We start from the raw sequence: 21,539 nt of genomic DNA, 5'->3' as shown, positions 1-21,539 counted from the left end.
GTATAGCTTGTGTTTTCTGAGGATCGAGAGAACCAGTTTGACATGTACCCGATGAAGTTCCATGGTGGCTGAGAAAATGAGAATGTCATCTAGGTAGACTACTAGGAAGTTGTCAAGATATTCGTGAAAGATGTCGTTCACTAGGTGTTGAAACATGGCCGGGGCATTGCAAAGTCCAAACGGCATCACCAGGTACTCATAGTGTCCAAACCTGGATCTAAAGGCGGTCTTCCATTCATCGCCGGCTCGGATACGGATAGGATTGTATGCGCCACGCAAGTCCAGCTTGGAAAAGATGTGGGCGGATCTGAAACATTGGAATAGTTCCGGGATGAGAGGAAGCGGGTACCAATTCTTGATGGTAATCTTATTTAATTCCCTGTAATCAATGCAAGGTTGGAGGGATCCATCTTTTTTCTCTACAAAGAAAATACCAGCTCCGGCCGGTGATGAGGAGGAGCGAATGAACCCTTTCTCAATATTTTCATCAATGTATGTTTTGAGAGCCTTTAATTCTGTTTCGGACAAAGGAAAAATGTGGCCAAAAGGGATTTCAGCACCTGGCAAGAGATCTATAGGGCAGTCATAAGGCCGATGGGGTGGTAGACAGTCAGCCTGTTGTTTATCGAATACATCTTTGAATTCCAGGTAGCCTGTGGGTACATGTTGAAGACTATCGGACATGATTGTAATGGTAGAAACAGAGGCTGGGGCCGGAAGAAGGCAATGTCTGGAGCAATATTGGGATGAGAAAGAGACTTCTTTTTTATTCCAGTTGATCTGTGGTTCATGGGCTTGAAGCCATGGGAGTCCCAAGATAATGGGGAACATAGGGGAAGAGATGATATCAAAGCGCAGGTATTCTTGGTGGCCTGTATCAGTGGTGGTAAGGATGGGTCTGTTTCCTGAGTGATAGGCCCAGAGCGGGGAAGAGACCCATCGGCTAGGTGGACCTGTAGACTTCGGTTCTTAGTGGTTAAAGGAACGTGCAAGCTTGTGGCCAGTGAGGCATCCAAAAAACAGCTACACGCTCCGGAGTCAACTATAGCGGGTAGGTGAACTTCCTTTTCCGGTAGCTGTAAGGAGACAAAAAGAGTAACATAAGACTGAGAAGAACCGGAAACTTGTTGGTTAATAGCAGACCATAGGTAGGACTTACTGGGTCTCACGGGGCAGGAACGGAGGAAATGTCCAGAACCCCCACAGTAAAGGCACAGATTGCCCTGGCGCCTACGTAGGCTTTCCTTTGAAGTGAGTGGGGCACGGACTAGACCAAGCTGCATCGGCTCAGCTTCAGGAGTGGTAGAGACTGGTGGAGCTGTGTAGGATGGATGGATAGGAGTCGGTTTAGGCATCATCCAGGTAGGGCGAGGAGTCTGGAAGCGCTCTGCATGTCGCTCACGCATGCGACGATCCAGTTTAGTGGTAATTTGGATGAGGTCTTCCAGGGAATCAGGGGTCTCAATCCTGGCCAGCTCATCCTTCAATGCTTCAGACAGCCCTTGACGGAACTGGTATTTGAGGGCAGGTTCATTCCAGCCAGTATTAGCTGAACACTTCCGGAACTCTACGATATAGTCCTCTACTGGTCTTCGTCCTTGGCTTAGGTTATGCAATAAGGCTTCGGCCGTGGCCGTGCGCTGGGGGTCATCGTATAGTTGTGCCATACTTTCGAAGAAGGTATCTACCGAATTCAGTATGGGGTTCCTCTGTTCCATTAGGCTATGAGCCCAAGCTTGCGGTTCATCAGCCAAGAGGGAGATGATGAAGCCAACTTTTACCACCTCCGAAGAAAAAGTCCTGGGTTGCAGAGCCAAATACAGGGAGCAAGCATTTTTAAAAGCCCTGAACTTTTTACGATTGCCGGAGAATCGCTCTGGTGTGGGAACCCTGGGTTCTGGAGTGGCCATGACCACGGTGGGATTAGTTGGTATCTGAGAAGAGGAACCTCCGCTGGGAGGTACAGAGGCTGCGGCAGGAGCTGGAGATGGTCCAGAAAGTTGTTGAAGGCGGCCGTCAATTTGGGCGTCTTGCAACTTTTGGACGGCCTCAGTGAGAGCCGAGACCTGCTGACACAGGATCTCCAATGGGGAACGCGCTCTGTCGGCCTCTGACATGGCTGGTTTTTACTGTCACTGATAGTACTCACCGAGGCCGAGATGCCGAGAGCGGTTCGCCCTTGCGACTAAGCGCAGTCCGCCCCCTGGAGGTGGTACAGGGAGGGAACGGCACGAAGAGGCATAGGCTACCCCAATGGACTGTGGGTGACTTGCTTGTGGGGTCTTCAGCAGAGAAGAGCCGCTGTGCAGGTACTGGTAGGCAAGGTGCAGCCGGAGACAACAGGCGGGAAGTCCAGAACCAGGCTGAGGGTCAAACACCGTGACGGTGATATGGCACTGCAGGATTTGCAGGGTAGGATGACAAGATATGGAGGTACAGGCAGGAAGTCTGGCTAGGAGACAGGAGATAACAGGTAACAGGCCGAGGGTCAAACACAGGAGATTGGTAGGAATCCGATAAACAAGCCGAGGTCAGGTCCAGGAGAGAAGCAGAGAAGTCCAAAGGTAAATCCAGGTCACAACAGGTAGTCAAGCAGAGATACAGGATACAGGTTCAGATAACACAGGAAGCTGAGACAAACCAGGAACTTGTTTGACTCTCTGAGCGCCTTTTATAGGCTGCCCAGGGAATCACGTTGGGTGTGCACCAGTGCGCGTGTGCGAGTGCCGTAGCGCTGAGCCGCTAACGCGCATGCGCCGAAACACCGTTCCGCCGGGAATGCGTGAAAAATGACCGGACCGGAACGAAGGCTTCTTCTGACAGCCTGCCTGTGGTATTAATAGGATCAGAACACCAGCAATTTTCTTCAGGTAGCTTTATGTGCATACTGTGCAGAGGACACAGTACACTAACTGTAAATACTGCAGCTGCCTGCCTGTGGATCCCCTGAAGAAGTCACGTGATGACGTAACGCGTAGGGTGTGGCCGTAGACTGAGCGATACCAGAAGTAATGTGAGAGCGGCGTTCAGACGCCTTAGCAATTGTTTATGCTTGTTTTTTAATTCACGAATGTAAGAGTCCATTTTTTAACCTCTAAAAAATAAAATTTGTTTATTTGAACCTACTACACTATTGGGGCTTTCTCTCTCTCTCCCACCCTTGTTCATCTCCACCCCCTGGTGGAAGAGACTAATATAACGGATGACATTTATGTTTATGGATATATGCTGACACTACAGACAATTACATTGTTGCTTATGAGGGCACGGAGGATCCCCTGGTGGTAGAGGCTGGTACAACATAACCATAACGGACCTAAAATCATCATCATATGCAAACCTAACATTGATGAAGGTGAGAGCTTTGTGAACTTAATTGATGGGATTTTAACTCCTCCTTGTCCACCCAGTCACACATTGGATCTCCTTTATTACATTTTTGGGTTTTTTTTGGACATTTTCTTTGGTTATTGTGGTTTAGAGACTAACAATATTTCAATATCATCTGCCCTGTGATTTTTATGGATATATGAATTTATTATTGGGTACACTTTTGCCCGGTGATTTTTATGGATATATGAATTTATTATTGTGTACACTTTTTTACAATATTTTTCGTTTAATTAATTTGACACGTTATTGATTCACTTTTTTAGCTAATAGTCTTTACACTGTAGTGCGGAATCACTTCTCAATTATTATTTATGGAGAGTGGATTGTGATACACTGTAGATTCTGCTGCAGGCAGTTTTTGTTTAATGATTTGAACACACTTTAATGCACTATTTGCGCTTTGGTATTGGATTACGTTGAGATAAGTTTTTATTAATTTGATATATTCACCATATATTGTAGTAGCGTGAAGGCTTTATAGTTCCACATAATTGGCCAAAGCCACCCTGGCTTTGGCCAATTACGGCTCTCTGTACAGACGGAGCTGTGATTGGCCAAGCATGTGGGTCATAGTGCATGCTTGGCCAATCATCAGCCAGCAATGCACTGCGATGCCGCAGTGAATTATGGGCCGTGACGCGCCACTCGAATTTGGCGCGAACGGCCCATATCGTTCGTAATTCAGCGAACGACCGAACACACGATGTTCGAGTCGAACATGGGTTCGACTCGAACACGAAGCTCATCCCTACTGATTATACTGCAGCTAGCGGAATCAACTGCCTGCCTGTGGTATTAATAGGATCAGAACACCAGCAATTGTCTTCAGGTAGCTTTAGGTGCACACTGTGCAGAGGACACAGTACACTAACTGTAAATACTGCAGCTGCCTGCTTGTGGTACTAATAGGATCAGAAGAACACCAGCAATTGTCTTCAGGTAGCTTTAGGCGCACAGTGTGCAGAGGACACAGTACACAAACTGTGGTATTAATAGGATCAGAACACCAGCAATTGTCTTCAGGTAGCTTTAGGTGCACACTGTGCAGAGGACACAGTACACTAACTGTAAATACTGCAGCTGCCTGTCTGTGGTATTAATAGGGTCAGAACACCAGCAATTGTCTTCAGGTAGCTTTAGTTGCACACTGTGCAGAGGACACAGTACACTAACTGTAAATGCTGCAGCTGCCTGCCTGTGGTATTAATAGGATCAGAAGAACACCAGCAATTTCTTCAGGTAGCCTTAGGTGCACACTGTGCAGAGGACACAGTACACTAACTGTAAATACTGCAGCTGCCTGCCTGTGGTATTAATAGGATCAGAACACCAGCAATTGTCTTCAGGTAGCTTTAGGTGCACACTGTGCAGAGGACACAGTACACGAACTGTAAATACTGCAGCTGCCTGCCTGTGGTACTAATAGGATCAGAAGAACACCAGTAATTGTCTTTGGGTAGCTTTAGGTGCACACTATGCAGAGGACACAGTACACTAACTTTAAATACTGCAGCTGCCTGCCTGTGGTATTAATAGGATCAGAACACCAGCAATTGTCTTCAGGTAGCTTTAGGTGCACACTGTGCAGAGGACACAGTACACTAACTATAAATTCTGCAGCTGCCTGACTGTGGTATTAATAGGGTCAGAAGAACACCAGCAATTGTCTTCAGGTAGCTTTAGGTGCACACTGTGCAGAGGACACAGTACACTAACTGTAAATACTGCAGCTGCCTGCCTGTGGTACTAATAGGATCAGAAGAACACCAGCAATTTTCTTCATGTAGCCTTAGGTGCACACTGTGCAGAGGACACAGTACACTAACTCTAAATACTGCAGCTGCCTGCCTGTGGTATTAATAGGATCAGAACACCAGCAATTGTCTTCAGGTAGCTTTAGGTGCACACTGTGCAGAGGACACAGTACACTAACTGTAAATACTGCAGCTGCCTGCCTGTGGTACTAATAGGATCACAAGAAAAACCGCAATTTTCTTCAGGTAGCTTTAGGTGCACACTGTGCAAAGGACACAGTACACTAACTGTAAATACTGTAAATACTGTATCTTGTCAGTATATACACAACGCCTAGGATGCATATATATATATATATATATATATATATATATATATATATATATACACAATACACTGTAAGTGCAACTAACTGACTCGCCTGCCTACTCTATCTAACTTAAATGAAATGACACTGTCTATCTCTCTCTGCCGCCACAACACACTACACAAGGCCGCCACGCAGGCCTTGTACTAAACCCCCTGAGCCATAATTGGCCAAAGCCACCCTGGCTTTGGCCAATTATGGCTCTCTGTACAGATGGTGCTGTCATTGGCCAAGCATGCGGGTCATAGTGCATGCTTGGCCAATCATCAGCCAGCAACACACTGCAATGCCGCAGTGGATTATGGGCCGTGACGCGCCAATCGAATTTGGCGCGAACAGCCCATAACGTTCGCAATTCGACAAACAATCGAACAGGCGATGTTCGAGTCGAACATGGGTTCGACTCGACCTCGAAGCTCATCCCTATCCCCGGCACATCTGGCTGTTAGGCTGTCTGAGGGTCTTTCCAGAAGCAAGAGAGTAGCGTAGGGTTTGGATTGCAGCTTGCAGTCCAAGCAGAAGTGACGGTTCTGCCGGCCGGAGAACCTGTCATGGTCGGAGGTAGAGGGGAAGCTGTAGTCACTAAGGGACAGACCACCTTGTTACCAGGGACCACAGTGAGTAGCTTGAAGCAAGTGCCGGAGCAGTATTCTCACCAACCGGAGAAGGTGAAGAATCTGGAAACTTCAGCAGGTGCCAAGCTAGGGACCCAGCCAGTGGGGTGACGCTTGAGGAGTATCTAGAGTGCCAAGCCAGGGACCCAGGAGGGAAGCGGCTGTGACGCTTGAGGAAGATACTAAAGTAAGAAGATTAGAAGAACTCACGGGATTCAGTTGCAGTGAATCAGCAAGTCTAATGAGAGAGACTGGGAGCTCAGTGGGCTGAGAATCTACAAGAAGTGATTGTATAAAAGTAAAGGAGTTTGTTACAATTTGTGTTAGGAACTGTTGTAAGACTGTTGCGAAAGGAGACAGCGCTCCTACACTCGCAGATGTGGTGTCTTGCTGGATGCCTTTCCCTGCATGGCTGTCTACCTTTAGAAGTCTCGGAGTCTGCCAATTGACATTGAAACTACCTAAGGGTGTCCTTGCTCTAAATTCTCTCTCCCACTGTTCTGTTCAAGAAAAAATAAATCTCTTTGCATTCAAGAAGTGTCTGGCACCCATAAATTTACCTTACATTACACTCTATACAGAAGGATGTCAGCTGTCCCTGGCTCTGGGGGTTCTCATTAGAATAAAGGAGGCCTGGGACCTTGCTACACCAGATATGTTGGAGCAGCTAGTGGGTATTAGAGTGGTGTATTAGGCTGCCCATAGATGAGCGGGCTGAATGAAATAAAATGATCAGATCCCCCTATCCACACATTCAAGGTGGATGAATGAATCCTCCCTGCTGTGTCATTATCTTCCTGCAGCACTGATCGAGCGTGGAGAATTCAACAGGGTGGTTGTACAGAAGTCAATCAGTAGATTGACTTCTGTACAACTACAGTGCCCATACAATGTCCTTGCTGAACCGGTCTAATTTCGATCCATGTATGGCCAGCTTTAGTAGATACTGAAATATAAAATATTGAAAGACGCATACAAATCAGAAAACTGTATACTTACCCGTGGTCATTTTCCTTTATTAACACGTACAATATGTATGGCATCATAGTGATAGTATATAACAATCTAAAACCAGAGTAAAAATTACCTATAAAGTTTAAAGGAGAAGTCCAGCCAAAGCTTGTTTGGCTGAGCTTCTCCTATGGATCACAGGAGTGCAATTTGTTTTGCACTCCTGTGACCCATTTTCAGAAGAGAGGGGACTGAAGTCCCCACTCTGCTGACGTCATGGATATCAGTCCAGGCATCCGCCAGGTGCCTGGATTGACACCCGTCTCAGCCTCTCAGCGAGCCGCCCCTCCACAGCTCAGTGCTCCAATGAGCGTGGAGGGAGATGAGCAGAGAGCTGTGACTGACAGTCTACAGCTCTCTGCTCAAAGAGCTGTGAAAACTGAGCGATCGGCGGTGTTCGATCGCTCCGTTTTCAGTGCAGAGGCGCCGGGGGACAGATGCAGCATCGGACTAATGCTGCATACACCGAAGTAAGTATAAATCTAAAAAAAAAAACCCTTACTTCTCTTTTAATTATTAATATTGGAAGTAGAAGAGAAAACTACAGATCTTCCAAAGTCCACTGTGGTAAGGGCAATAGGATTGACCCTGTCATGTGTTAAGCAGGTAGCATAAGACTACCATATTGCTGCCTTAAAAATCTCCAATGGAGTGAAATCTTCTGCATGTTGCTATAGACAAGGAATCTCCAAACTACGGCCCTTCAGCTTTTGCGGAACTACACATCCCATAAGGCATTGAAAAACTCTGACATTTACAGACTAGGCATAATGGGAATTGTAGTTACTGAACAACTGAAGGTTCATAGTTGTGCAAGTAAATGAATTTGCTTGCACACAAACACAATATAATACCCAACTTTCGGTAAAATATAAAAGATGATGTTACGCCGAGTAAATAGATACCTAACATGTCACACTTTAAAATTGTGTACGCCCGTGGTATGGTGCCTAACTATGGTACTTAAAATTCTCCGTAGGCGACGCTTTAAACACTTTTACAGGTTACCCGTTTAGAGTTACACAGAGATACCTTTTACCTGCTAATCACTTGGGCCAGGTGAGGCGTGCAGCGGCTGGACTATATCTTCCTATTTCTGCAGTATGCTTTTGGTCTGGGCGGACCTCTCCTCAGCCTGCACCCTCACTAGTCAGCAGCATCCAACTTATGGGACCTTGACAACATAAGCGGGTACCCTTAAGCATTTATCATGGGCCACAGTGAGTACGTCCGGGTTCCCTGGTCTCGGCTTTGTTCCATTACTTGAATTGAAGCTATACACTTTAGAGCCTGATTTCTATACAGGATGTTGCTGCTTGGTCTGTTTATATTTATATTTATTCTTATCTTCATTGCTTATGATTTATGCCTCACCTGAAGGCACTACTACTGGTGAATGAGCTGTCAGCTGGGGCACATCCCAGCATGTACACAGGTCTAAACAATCTCAACAATGAGGCTACGTTCTTGTCTCTGACTGGATCAAATGGACTGTTGTGAACAGTTGGACAAATTACCTTCTTTTGAGACTTTTTGATGGTTTATCTGCAAGTATAATGGCTCCTTGGATGTCTTAATCTGACACTTTGCTGAATGTGTGAGCCATGGCTGATATTATTAAAGCAGGGGTCCACCTATCTATCGTTTTTTTTTTTTTTTTGGAGTTCATTTACAAACTTTTCTTCTCATGATTATCTACTCACATGTTCTGTGTAATAAGTCCGTTTGTTCTGTGTCCGATTTTGTTGTAAAGAATAAAATTCACTGAAGGCGCTTTCCATCTTCATTGTGGGCATTTGAAGCTCACAAACATGTATTTTCTGGATGCGGTGAATGCTGTACTCCCAGCATTCACCGAGATGTTGTGATGACGCTGTTGCACAATGCATGCTGGGAAGCCTGAGACTAGCTCCCAGGGGACTGTGGGAGGTCTGGAAGAGGCTAGAAACACGCCTACTCCCATGGGAGGAAAACCAGGAAGTGCTAAGAAGATTAGAAAAAAAAAGGTAATTACGGCGATTTAAATTTTTTTACACAGCATGTCAGCATCTAGGCAAGGAAGAGAATGCATAGAGATAATGTTCAAAATTTGGGTGGAACCCCGCTTTAAGTTACACAGCTGGAGCATTTTTTCTTAACCTTTTAGATGCAATTTCCTGCACAATTGACCTTTGTTTAGGGGTCTAAACTTATCAGCTTATTTTATCTTTCATTTGTATATACACTTTTTAGTGATCACGTATAAAATGAAACCTGGAGGAGAAAATGGACAGAGGGGCTGCATGATTAAGGGAGGAACAAGGTCAATGAACGGTCAGCTAGGTCAGTGTGTTTGGTGGGGGTATAGCCCTGATTGGAGGCAGAAGTCGAAGTGGCAGGGTTCAGATTAGAGGGTCTTTGTGGTGAGGTAGTTCTCTTACATTCCAAGGAGGCAGGAGAAGTGAGAAGTGGCAGCTTCGGTCCCCCCCCCGCTGGAAGAGAGAGACAGAATGAGTGAAGTGGAGGCCTTGTTGGGCCAGGTCGGGGCTGCAGCAGAGGATCGGGTCCGCAGTGGCTGCAGCAGCAGCTATTAGACATGCTGGGGGGGGTCAGGAGCAGCTCCCTCACCTGCTACTTCCCCATCTGCTTGGAAACAGGCTAGGAGGGTTCCCCGTCCTGAGCGCCCGAGTCCTTCACCTGTGCCCCAGGTCCAGCCTCCACGTAGGAGCCCCTGTCTCAGGGACCCTCCAGGGCCTGCTGCTGGGCTTCCTGATCTAAGTCCCAGAGGTGGCCCCGGGAGGAATCCTCGTCGCCTGCGGGACCAGAGGGGGAGGGGGCATCCTGCTCTTACTCCCCCTCCTCCCCCTCTCTTCAGATGCCGGATTGTGGCTGAGCCCACTGCTGAGGTTCCAAGCGGGGAGTGGCTCAGCATGGGAGACAATCAGAAACACGCAGTGGGGGTGTCATGGCCCCTCAGCTGCTCCCAGCGGGAGATCATCTGTCCTGGATGCTAGAGGACATTGCACGGAGGGGGGTCCGCTTTACTCCCCTGCCGGCCGCCGCTGCGAGGATCTGTAGCCATCAGCTCTCTGTGGCTTCAGTGCAGAGAGGAGCTCGGCCAGAAATTAGATCAGCTATGGGCAGCAGGAGGGTTCGGGCACCCTCTGCTTGCCCTCTAGCGCCGCTGCAGCCTGGTAATGCCAGTGGAAGGAGGCCGGAGACTCGAGCTGGGGGATCCGCCACTTTAAAGAGACAGCATGTCCCTGCTGCAGCTGAGGGTTCTAAGGTACCCCGCAGCTCATCATCCTTGCAAGATATGGCTGGGGCAGAAGATGATGCTTCCTGGAACCCTGAGCCAGAGTCACCAGAACGCAGGGTGCAAGGGACGCCGATGCAGTGGGAATCTTCTGCAGCATCTGGTTAGGTCACCCTGCCTTGCGGAGCCAGCTGGGATCCGGGCGAACGGCCAAGGCAATCGCTTCCTCCGTTTCCAATGTTATGTCTGCATTGCAGATGCAGACGGCTGGGGGTTGGAACCCCTCAAGGCAAAGGAGCCACGGAGGATAGGGGCGGCAATTTGACTATTGCGCATGATGCATGATTTTTCCGGATGCATCATTGTATGGTCAGATATCGTGGCTAAAAAGGTTTGGCGTTTTGCTCACTCCATTGGTCGTCTGAACAAGGCGAGAATTAAGTTAAACAGGGAGGTAGAAGGGTTTGTGGCTAAGCTCCGGGGCATGGTGGTTCGCCACCGGGAGCTGGAGGATCAGTCTGTCTGCTATTGGAGGGATGATGGTGTTCACCTGAATGCAGTAGGGACAGATATTTGGTCTTTGGGCCTAAAGGAGGGGGTGCTGAGGGCGCTGCAGGTGTGGAGGGATTCGCTTGAATGAGGTGTCACTCAAGCTCATGTGGCGGGTCAAGGAGTCTTTGGGGGGTCAGTAATTACATGGTTACAAAATTGTGGGGCCCATCTAAGGTATGGCACTTCCACTTGGTTAGTGGTGGTTCTCCGAGGAGTGAGGTCTCCTGGGGGAGGGGGAATATGCAATTATGTGTGATGTCGGAACGCCTTTGGGCCGGTTGGGGTGCAGCTGAGGACATGGACGATTCCAGTTAAAATGATGCCTTAAGCACACCCAAAGACCTCTTGTTGTTCGGCATTACATTGCTGAATTTCCACTTATTTGTATGTTTTAATATTATGTTATTTTATTCTTTGGTTAATAAAATTGGCTGCTGTGGCCGTATAAAACCCATGTCACTCAGTCTGTGTCTTTATTCTAAATTTGTAAGGGCCTAGGTTGACAAATCCTCCAGTCATGTTTTACCCAATTTTTTTTTATGGTAGAGATTTCAGTACTTCGGCATGCCCCTACAGGGATTATCATATTATATTTTATATACCAAACACTTAGCTTATTGCTTCCACTTAGACTTTTCTCAGTGGACACTCTGATTGGTATGCATGGTTTATTATGCTTTTTTCAGTGCCGTCACAAAGTAATCTAGAGCGATGTTGAGATGTATGAGCATTATGTGTCAGCAAAAATCCCCCCCCACAAAATTGAGCACTAATCTGCATGCTTACGCCCAAGTACAAATCTGCCCCCCTGCTGAAATCCCCTCTCCGAGCACAAATCTTTGCCCCCATCCCCTAAACCCCCCCCAACACAAATACCCCTCCCCAAAAAAAGTCATGTCTCCTACCACAAATCCTCTACCCCTCAAAATTCCCTCCAAGTCCACATACCCTCTCCCTTGACCTCCTCGCAGCGCCCCCCTCCCCTCCTCACATGAACCCACAGTGCCCAGTGCAGCCAGTCCTGCCCACCCCTTGTCCCGGGCCTGCTTTTTTACACATGAACTTCCCCACCAGTGTAGCACATTGAGAGGGTGGTCCTATATTTACACTAGTAATATTTGCATATTTGAGCCATTTTTAAGTTTTTTTTGGATTATAGTCTATTCCACTATCAAGGAGAGTATCACCATCCTTTCATACGCATTTAATCAGATCAGGATTGAAAACATTTCTACCATGAGAGCTCATTCACACCAGACATGCATGAAAACTGATGGGAACTGAAGTGAAAACCGAGCAGATTTCACTTGCAGAGACATCAGTTTCACATCAGTTTTCATGTGTGTCAGTTATGTGCCCTGTTCACACCAATGTTGATGCCATGTCAGTTTTTTTCCCATGGAGAAAACTGCATACACGTTGCAGATTCCTGCGCAGAAAAAATCTGTATGTTGAGGTGTGAACAGGGCACGAGGCCTTAGCCCCTGGATCACACCATGGTGCAGAGACTCCAGTTTTTCTGCATGCGTTCTGCAAGAGCACAAAAAAAATGGTTCTCTATGTGCCCTGTTCACACCACAACACTGGTATCACGTGTGGATTTTTTTCTATGCAGAAATCTTAAATGTGTATGCAGTTTTCCACACGGAAAAAAACCTGACATGACATCAACATTGGTGTGAACAGGGCACAGAACTGACACGCATAAAAATTGATGGAAACTGACGTGAAACTGATGTTTCTGCAAGTAAAATCTGCATTCCCTTCAGTTCCCATCATTTTTCACGCACGTATGGTCTGAACGAGCCTTTAATCTTGCCTCAAAGTTACTTTTTTCTGTGGGCTGCATCACAGTCTTGTGATATTTAACCACACATATTTACCTCTGAGTTCAGCACTTCATTTATTCCTGTGAACTTATTTTTATATTTACATATTCATCATCTTTGCTGGATTCCATGATATCTTGTGAACCTACACCGACTATTCATATTATTCCCCTTTTCTCAGTTGGAGATCATTTATTCACTCAAGTGAATCTTGTAAATAGACTCATCCCAGTTTATTGTGTCCCTATAGGTTACTTTATCAGCTTGCTTAGATTGTGGTATCTTACATAATATTTCTGTTAAACATTTGTGTATTGTCCCTTTTTCCTTCTATGAATCTTGGACCTTTTCTTGTAATTTTTGATTGAGTTTTACGATTGGGATTTAGTACGCAGGTTTATTATCATGGCACAATCTCAACGCCACCTAAGTATTTCTCCTGTCTTTTAAGACATGTATTTTTTTAGCTTTTTCGTACTACATATTTTAAAGTGAACACCAATAACTAAACAACATTAAAAAATGTAATCCTTAAATTTCTACACTTGTTCAATCATATTTTTAAAGCCTCCACATATAGACAAATCGGATTTCATACCCTCCTCTGCCCCACTCAGATGCAATAAATAAATAAAAAAACACTCCCGCCTCCTGGGATGGCCTCCTGCTGAATGCCTGCTCTGCGCTTTGACATTTCTTATAGGTAAGAGGCGGAGCCACCTGGCGTCACCCGATGTCACCACCCTCTTATGACTTCATGGACTGGTGCATGCTGGGCCTGTGATGTCACAAGGGCCCCCTGAATGACGTAGACAGGTGGCCCCACCCCTTACCTATATGAAAAATGTCAAAGTGCAGAGCAGGCATTTGGTGGGAGGCCGTCCCAGGAGGCATAGCGATTTCAATTTATATTTATTTTTTGCGGTCGGCGGTTCGGCGGGTTGCGTGATTGACAATGGATTTACATCGAGGGACACCATTTTTTTATTATTTAATAAGGGATTTGTCAAAAACTTGTTTTTATTACATTTTGACACTTTCCTGGTGAATGGGTAGTGTTACTATGTACTTGATACCCATTCACATGGGGGGAGGATCTGGGGGCCCCTTGTTAAAGTGGGCTTCCAGATTCTTATAAGCCCCCCCGTCTGCAGACCCCCATAACCAATGGCCACAGTTGTTGGGATGAGGCCCTTGTCCCCATCAACATGGGGGCAAGGTGCTTTGGGGTGGCCCCAAGGCACCCACCCTCCATTTGAGGGCATGTGGCCTGGTATGGTTTCCTGACCTGCCGGGCTGCATGCCCAGATAAGGGTCTAGTATGGATTTTGGGGGAACCGTATGCCATTTTTTTTCTTACAGTGGGGACGGAAAGTATTCAGACCCCCTTAAATTTTTCACTCTTTGTTATATTGCAGCCACTTGATAAAATCATTTAAGTTCATTTTTTTCCTCATTAATGTACACACAGCACCCCATATTGACAGTAAAACACAGAATTGTTGACATTTTTGCAGATTTATTAAAAAAGAAAAACTGAAATATCACATGGTCCTAAGTATTCAGACCCTTTGCTGTGACACTCATATATTTAACTTAGGTGCTGTCCATTTCTTCTGATCATCCTTGAGATGGTTCTACACCTTCATTTGAGCCCAGCTGTGTTTGATTATACTGATTGGACTTGATTAGGAAAGTCACACACCTGTCTATATAAGACCTTACAGCTCACAGTGCATGTCAGAGCAAATGAGAATCATGAGGTCAAAGGAACTGCCTGAAGAGCTCAGAGACAGAATTGTGGCAAGGCACAGATCTGGCCAAGGTTACAAAAAATTTCTGCTGCACTTAAGGTTCGTAAGAGCACAGTGGCCTCCATAATCCTTAAATGGAAGACGTTTGGGACGACCAGAACCCTTCCTAGAGCTGGCCGTCTGGCCAAACTGAGCTATCGGGGAAGAAGAGCCTGGGTGAGAGAGGAAAAGAAGAACCCAAAGATCACTGTGGCTGAGCTCCAGAGATGCAGTCAGCAGATGGGAGTAAGTTGTAGAAAGTCAACCATCACTGCAGCCTTTCCTCAGTGCAAGACACATGAAAGCCCGCATGGAGTTTGCCAAAAAACACCTGAAGGACTCCAAGGTGGTGAGAAATAAGATTCTTTGGTCTGATGAGACCAAGATAGAACTTATTGGTCTTAATTCTAAGCGGTATGTGTGGAGAAAACCAGACACTGCTCTCACCTGTCCAATACAGTCCCAACAGTGAAGCATGGTGGTGGCAGCATCATGCTGTGGGGGTGTTTTTCAGCTGCAGGGACAGGACGACTGGTTGCAATCGAGGGAAAGATGAATGCGGCCAAGTACAGGGATATCCTTGATGAAAACCTTCTCCAGAGTGCTCAGGACCTCAGACTGGGCAGAAGGTTTACCTTCCAACAAGACAATGACCCTAAGCACACAGCTAAAATAACGAAAGAGTGGCATCACAACAACTCCGTGGCTGTTCCTGAATGGCCCAGCCAGAGCCCTGACTTAAACCCAATTGAGCATCTCTGGAGAGACCTAAAAATGGCTGTCCACCAACGTTTACCATCCAACCTGACAGAACTGGAGAGGATCCAGTGTGTGAAAAACTTGTTGCTTCTTTCCCAAAAAGACCCATGGCTGTATTAGATCAAAAGAGTGCTTCTACTAAATACTGAGCAAAGGGTCTGAATACTTGGGACCATGTGATATTTCAGTTTCTCTTTTTTAATAAATCTGCAAAAATGTCAACAATTCTGTGTTTTTCTGTCAATATGGGGTGCTGTGTGTACATTAATGAGGAAAAAAATGAACTTAAATGATTTTAGCAAATGGCTGAAATATAACAAAGAGTGAAAAATTTAAGGGGGTCTGAATACTTTCCGTCCCCACTGTATTTGGCGTGGGGTTCCCCTCCAAACCCATACCAGACCACGCCGTTTTTTTCTTTGTTTTAACTGCCACTCTTTTTTTTTTTTGCAGCGGGGGAAACCCCCTTGACAGCTGATGAGTCATCGTTTGTTAAGTGCACTGCGTCCGGCTTCCCGGCCTTGCTCCTTAACAACCAGCTTACACTGCGCCATGATTGGGCAAAGCTTTGCCCAATCAGGGCGCAGAATGCAGCGCTCATTGACTTGGTCTCCTTCAGGATGGTATTTCATTCTCCCTTGCTTCGGAAAATAGGACACTACCATCTTGTTTATTTGAATTAGAATTTCTTCCTCTTGATTAGAGAAACCAAGAAGTACAATGTTTGTCATGCTGCTCAAAGTTCCAGAATATTGAAGACTGTTGTTATTTCTGACCTTGGCGATTTGCCCTGGACTAGAATATCCTGAAAATGAGCTCTGCAGCCTTGAGTGCTGACATCTGACATATTGTGATCCAAGTTCCCATGTCCAGCCGCTTTTGCAGATTCAATACCTAGAGCCAGTTTGGCTTATCTGAAGTAATGATCCCTATTTGCACTGGCTCAGGAAGCCTGTTTGAAAGCACGGAAATAAAAGCATGGAACACATGTCCTGTGCTTCACTGATAGAACACCACATTACTCTGTTCTTGCTAGGGACAGTAACTGCGTCCTATTACTGTGAGGATAAAAAAAGGATTCTGGTGCTAGGTATTGTTTTTTTATTTATGGAGTAGTCAGCCTTGTAGCCCTGTAAGGTTTGGCCAATCAATATGCTGCAATGCCATGCACAGGAAAGGATGCAAAAATGAGAAATGTATTTAGTCGAAGGTAAAATGTATTGAAATACAATCATAGTGAATAATCAGTTTTGAGAATGAACTTAAAGAGGATGCCCCTGAAAAATTCAAAGTCATCAGCTACAAATACTGCAGCTGCTGACTTTTAATATATGGACACTTATCCGTCCAGGGAGTCTGCAATGTCAGCACCCCAGCCGATCTTCTGATTGACTGTCGGGTGCGGTCGCCACCATTTCAGGTAAGGGAACCCGGCTTTTGGCTCCACAGCCAGGTCCCTTCTGCGCGTAGCGCACCGTGCTTTCTAATTGGTCCGGCGGCGGAGGAAGGAGTAGTGGGCCGAACTTCCGAGAGATGGGGCTGCGGCCCCCTCTCCTGGAAGTGGGAAATAGTACCTGTCAAAAACAGGTTCCTGTTCCCCCCCCCCCAAAAAGGTGCCAAATGTGGTAATGGAGGGGGGGGAGAAGACGGATAAGCAGAAGTTCCACTTTTGAGTGGAATTCCGTTTTAACAGGCGCTGACCAACCAAACAAATGATGTGTGATAAAGGGACAGCAAGAGCCATTTACTGTGTTTGGATGTATTGTACGCTATTTGGTAAGAAATATCAAATAACATTAAAATAAATGCACACATTATATTGCCTCTTTTTTAGGGTGCTATTATAACACTTTTTGGAGTTAATTTCCTAATAGACATTGCAAGGGAAGTTGTACTTTGCAAGGCAATTTTACCCTGCACTTAGCGAATAAGGTGAAGGTCTGCTGACTTCCAACATCTAATCACATGCAAGTAAAACATTTTTTTCACTTTCTTTGTACTTGATTTTATATTGTTTGCAAAGTGAAATATCACCTCATTCACTAAGCTCTGGGAAAAATGCCCTTGCAAAGTTCAACTTCACTTTCAAAGTCAACAACCTTTTTGCCTTTAGTAAACCAAACCCATTGTTTTACCAGTTCAAGTAACAACAAGCAAACACAAACATGTTATTTCAGTGACAATAGCTTGTCAAGCCCTCCAGATGACCTAATTTAAACATAAAATATGACCTCCTATTGACTGCAATGTAATTCAATTTCAAAATCCTAGTGTAGCACCCTCCAGTGTGTGCTACTAGAAGGGAGATTAGGCAAACTATAGTCAAGCCCAGGGATAAACCTGAGTCACTGGATCTAGGTCAGGGTTATTAGAGGCCAGGGCTGGATGACTCATAGCAGCTCTCTGATGCCCCCACCCTGTTTCTAGAATGTTGGAGAACATTCTGGAAGATAGTGGACGAAAGCTGGGAGGGTTTGCCTTGAATATTTATGGGTCCTTGGCCAATACCCAGGTTGGGGGCCTGGCAGGAAACTAATGAGCCATGCCAGCAGAGGAGTTGAGTGGCAGAAGGACAAGCAGTGTTGAAGAGAGTCTGTCGTGGCCCTTGAGGGACCCCTGCCAGGAGGGGTTTCACCTCGGGCTGGAGCTCAGGAGGCTGGCCTGGAAGGATCCCATTACAGGAGTGGGAAGAGAAAGCAGCCAGGTGGGCTGGTGGCAGCCAGGTGAGCTAGCATTTCTGCAAGCAGTAGAACTGGGACAATTGTCTACAAAGAGGCAGAAGGTTGTGTGAGATTCTGTTCACTCCACATTGCAAGTTTACCAAGGGACTGTTCCTAGCCTGTAATGGGCCATTGCTGAACTAACTAGGGACAATTAGTTCCCACAGGAGTCAACCAGCAGGATCTGTACAATGGAACCAAGTTTGTGCAGGTGGAAGGAAGAAGAGGAATCTGTAAATAGGGAGGAAGTTGTCCCTGGTGTTAATTGTTGGACATTTTCAAGTTGGGTATCCCATAATCCCTTAACCAGGGCCATCTTACAGCAATGGCACTCCTGGGCACTGCCCAGGGGCCCCGGGTGCATAGGGTCCCGCAATAATCTTACATTACATCATATTTGCCAACTGTCTGGGACATTCATGCTTTTTACTAAACTGTCCAGAGATGGATGTGTCCCGGGAAGCGTCCCAGAACCTATATTGTGCCCTCCTGACCCCTCCTGTACTGTGCCCTTCTGCATTCCCCACTGCACTGTGCCCTTTGTGTTGATTAGTCTTTGATTTATGAAATGTTTTCTTTTTGTAAAATTTATTTTATTGAAAGTACTAATGAATCTATGTTTAATTCTATCAACTATTTATACTTTAATTCTTGAAAGTAGGTGCGTAAATTGGGGCAAGCTGGTAGGGGCCCCAGAGCATTACTTTGCCCAGGGGCCCATGATGCTATTAAAGGGGTTGTAAAGGTATTTTTTTTTTTAAATAACAAACATGTTATACTTACCTCAACTGTGCAGCTCGTTTTGCACAGAGTGGCCCCGAACCTGGATTTCTGGGGGTCCCTCGGCGCCTGTCTCAGCTCCTCCCCGCAAGAACTAAACACCTTCATGCGAGCTCTCTTGCATGGTGTTTAGTTCTTGCGGGCACGCTTCCATGATACAAGCAGCGGCTATAGCTGCTGACTGTATCACTCGGCCCCGCCCCCCCGGCGCGCCATGTCATTGGATGTGATTGACAGCAGCGTGAGCCAATGGGTGCGCTGCTTTCAATCCATCCACTCTAGCCAATCAACGACCAGGCTGAGCGGCGAAGAGGAATTCGGGGGCGAGCGCAGCAGGTGAACGGGCTCAGGTAAGTAAAATGGGGGGGCTGGAGGGGCCAGTATTGTCAGATATTTTTTCACCTTAATGCATAGGATGCATTAAGGTGAAAAAACGTGAACCTTTACAACCCCTTTAAGATGGCCCTGCCTTTACCCCATCTAAGTTATCATCCCCTAATAAAACAACAAAAACACAAACCAAAAGTCTGATCACTGTGTCTGGATATAAGAAGGAAATGCTGTGTGACTGGCTGTGCAGTAGTAGGGAACCCTGCCATTAGCAACTCCTACAGGGGTAATGCTACACTAGTATGACAATTTTATTTTAACTTGTCAAATTAAAGTCTAACTGAATTTTATCAGAATTGCTTATCACACCAGATCACTTTATATTGAAATATTTCCTGTAATGTCCATATTATGTTTTTTTTTTTCTTTCAGAGATCAACTTCAGGAGACAGAAATGCGCCTAAGGTCATCCATCAAGCAGATTTTGAAATGTGATTTTGAACAGGAAAACATATCTTCCCCGGTGCAACTACCACTTGCTGATTGTGTTATCAGTGCGGGGATACTGGAAATGATCAGTAAAAATGAAGATGAATACATGAAGAATCTGGAGAAGACAATAAAGCTGCTAAAACCTGGAGGCCAACTGTTACTTTTTGCGGCATTAGATACAACTTACTGGTTTGCTGGAGCAGAACGGTTCCATTGTTTTAAATGTAATGAGGAGTTTGTGAAAAACGCCTTTGATAAGCTGGGTTTAGTCATTGATTACTGTGCAGTGCAGAGGAGACGCAATGTCAGCGATCTCACTGATTATAAAGCTTTTCTATTCATTGTAGGACACAAGGGGGAGTAGATGATTGGAGCCAATAGCATTCATCTGGAGCCAAATTGAGCCAAATAAAATTATGTTGGCCTCCGGGTTTTATGACAGTCAGAAATCACAGCAGTTGCGCTAAAGTCAGAAATGTTATTTTGCATCAATCTGTGTTAAATTGTGTTAACAAATATCACTATCTTAATAAAGATCATTAAGAATATAAATGTGTGTTGACTTGTCTTGGAAGAATATTGTAAACCTTTTATGTACACAATACATTTTTTTATCTATTTATTGATCACCAACGCATTTCAGGACATTTACTGTGTGCCTTTCATCAGAATATGGATAAAGATTATATAAAAATACAATATCAGATACAGTGTATGGACAATATATTAGAAAACATAACAAATTAACATTATCAGGTTCAATACCTAAACATTATTAAAAGTTTGGGAGGAGAAAAAATATGGAAGAGATTAAATTGATTAAAGTGTTGTACAGGACGGCAGGGATGGGTCCTGGCTGGCAGCTATATTTCCCCACTGTTTGGGTTGTGGTCCCTTTAACCACTTGCTTACTGGGCACTTTTACCCCCTTCCTGCTCAGGCCAATTTTCAGCTTTCAGCGCTGTCACACTTTGAATGACAATTCGATTGACAATTCAGCGCAGTCATGCTACACTTTACCCATATGACTTTGTTGTCATTTTTTTCACACAAATATAGTCTTTTGGTTGTATTTAATCACCACTGGGTTTTTAATTTTTTTGTAAACAAACGAGAAAAGACCGAACATTTTTCAAAAATAATTTTTTTTTCATAGTTTGTTATAGAATTTGGCAAACATACTTTTTCTCCTTCACTGATGGCCATTATTAGGCTGCACTGATGGGCACTGATAGATGGCACTGATGTGCACTAATAGGTGGCACAGATGGGAACTAATAGGTAGCACTGGTGGATACTGATGAGACTGCCCTGATAGGTGGCACTGATGGGCACTGATAGGTGGCACTGATGGGTTCTGATAGGTGGCACTGATGGGCACTGGTAGGCAACACTGATAGGTGGCACTGATGGGCACTGGCATACAACACTGATAGGTGGCACTGATGAGGAAGCACTGATGGTCACTGATTGGCAGCACTGGTGGGCACTGTTGGGACTGCATTGATAATCAGTACACTGATAATCAGTGCCCTAATTATTAGTGTTGATGTCCCTTTAACACAAGCCGGCTATTGGCTTCCTTCTTCTCTCTTAGCGCTGTCAGTGTGAGGAAAGAAACACAGATAACCGGCTTGTGTCTACATCCATGATCAGCTGTCATTGGACACAGCTGATCACGTGGTAAATGACCGCTGTGATTGGCCCTTTACCCCAAACTGTGATCAGTGGGTCTGAACTCAAGGGAAAGAAGAGGACTGATTTATGGTCCCTCTGGTTTGATAAGTCCTCATTTGGGACCCGAATTTGGAGTTTCAGAGAGATATTTGGGTGAGAAAGAACTTTCATCCCTCATTACAGGGACTTTTACCCTGAAAGAATTCACCCATTTGCATCAGAGTCCAGAAAA

General features: G+C 45.5%; 2 protein-coding genes across 3 annotated transcripts in view; both read left to right on the top strand.

Moving 5' to 3' along the window:
• The window catches only part of LOC141111273 (nicotinamide N-methyltransferase-like), a 302,361-nt gene extending 282,444 nt beyond the window's left edge, over positions 1-19,917 (top strand). Inside the window, exon 4 of the mRNA XM_073603417.1 lies at positions 19,780-19,917. The gene's annotated coding sequence lies outside the window, so the exon portion shown is untranslated. The remainder of the gene's footprint in view (positions 1-19,779) is intronic.
• The window catches only part of LOC141111270 (indolethylamine N-methyltransferase-like), a 342,070-nt gene that overhangs the window by 40,516 nt on the left and 280,015 nt on the right, over positions 1-21,539 (top strand). Inside the window, exon 3 of one of the 2 annotated variants that reach the window (XM_073603414.1) lies at positions 19,571-20,033. In XM_073603414.1, coding sequence (XP_073459515.1) covers positions 19,571-19,994 — 424 coding nt within the window. In that variant the 3' untranslated portion in view covers positions 19,995-20,033. Of the gene's footprint in view, positions 1-19,570; positions 20,183-21,539 lie in introns of those variants that run through there. The other variant, XM_073603415.1, reaches the window with a different exon arrangement.

The sequence above is a fragment of the Aquarana catesbeiana genome, linkage group LG10 (genome assembly GCF_042186555.1).
Source record: "Aquarana catesbeiana isolate 2022-GZ linkage group LG10, ASM4218655v1, whole genome shotgun sequence".
In the NCBI taxonomy this organism is placed as follows: Eukaryota; Metazoa; Chordata; class Amphibia; order Anura; family Ranidae; genus Aquarana; species Aquarana catesbeiana.
Note: the sequence above shows the minus strand (reverse complement) of the source record. Positions and strands in the feature narration are given on the sequence as shown.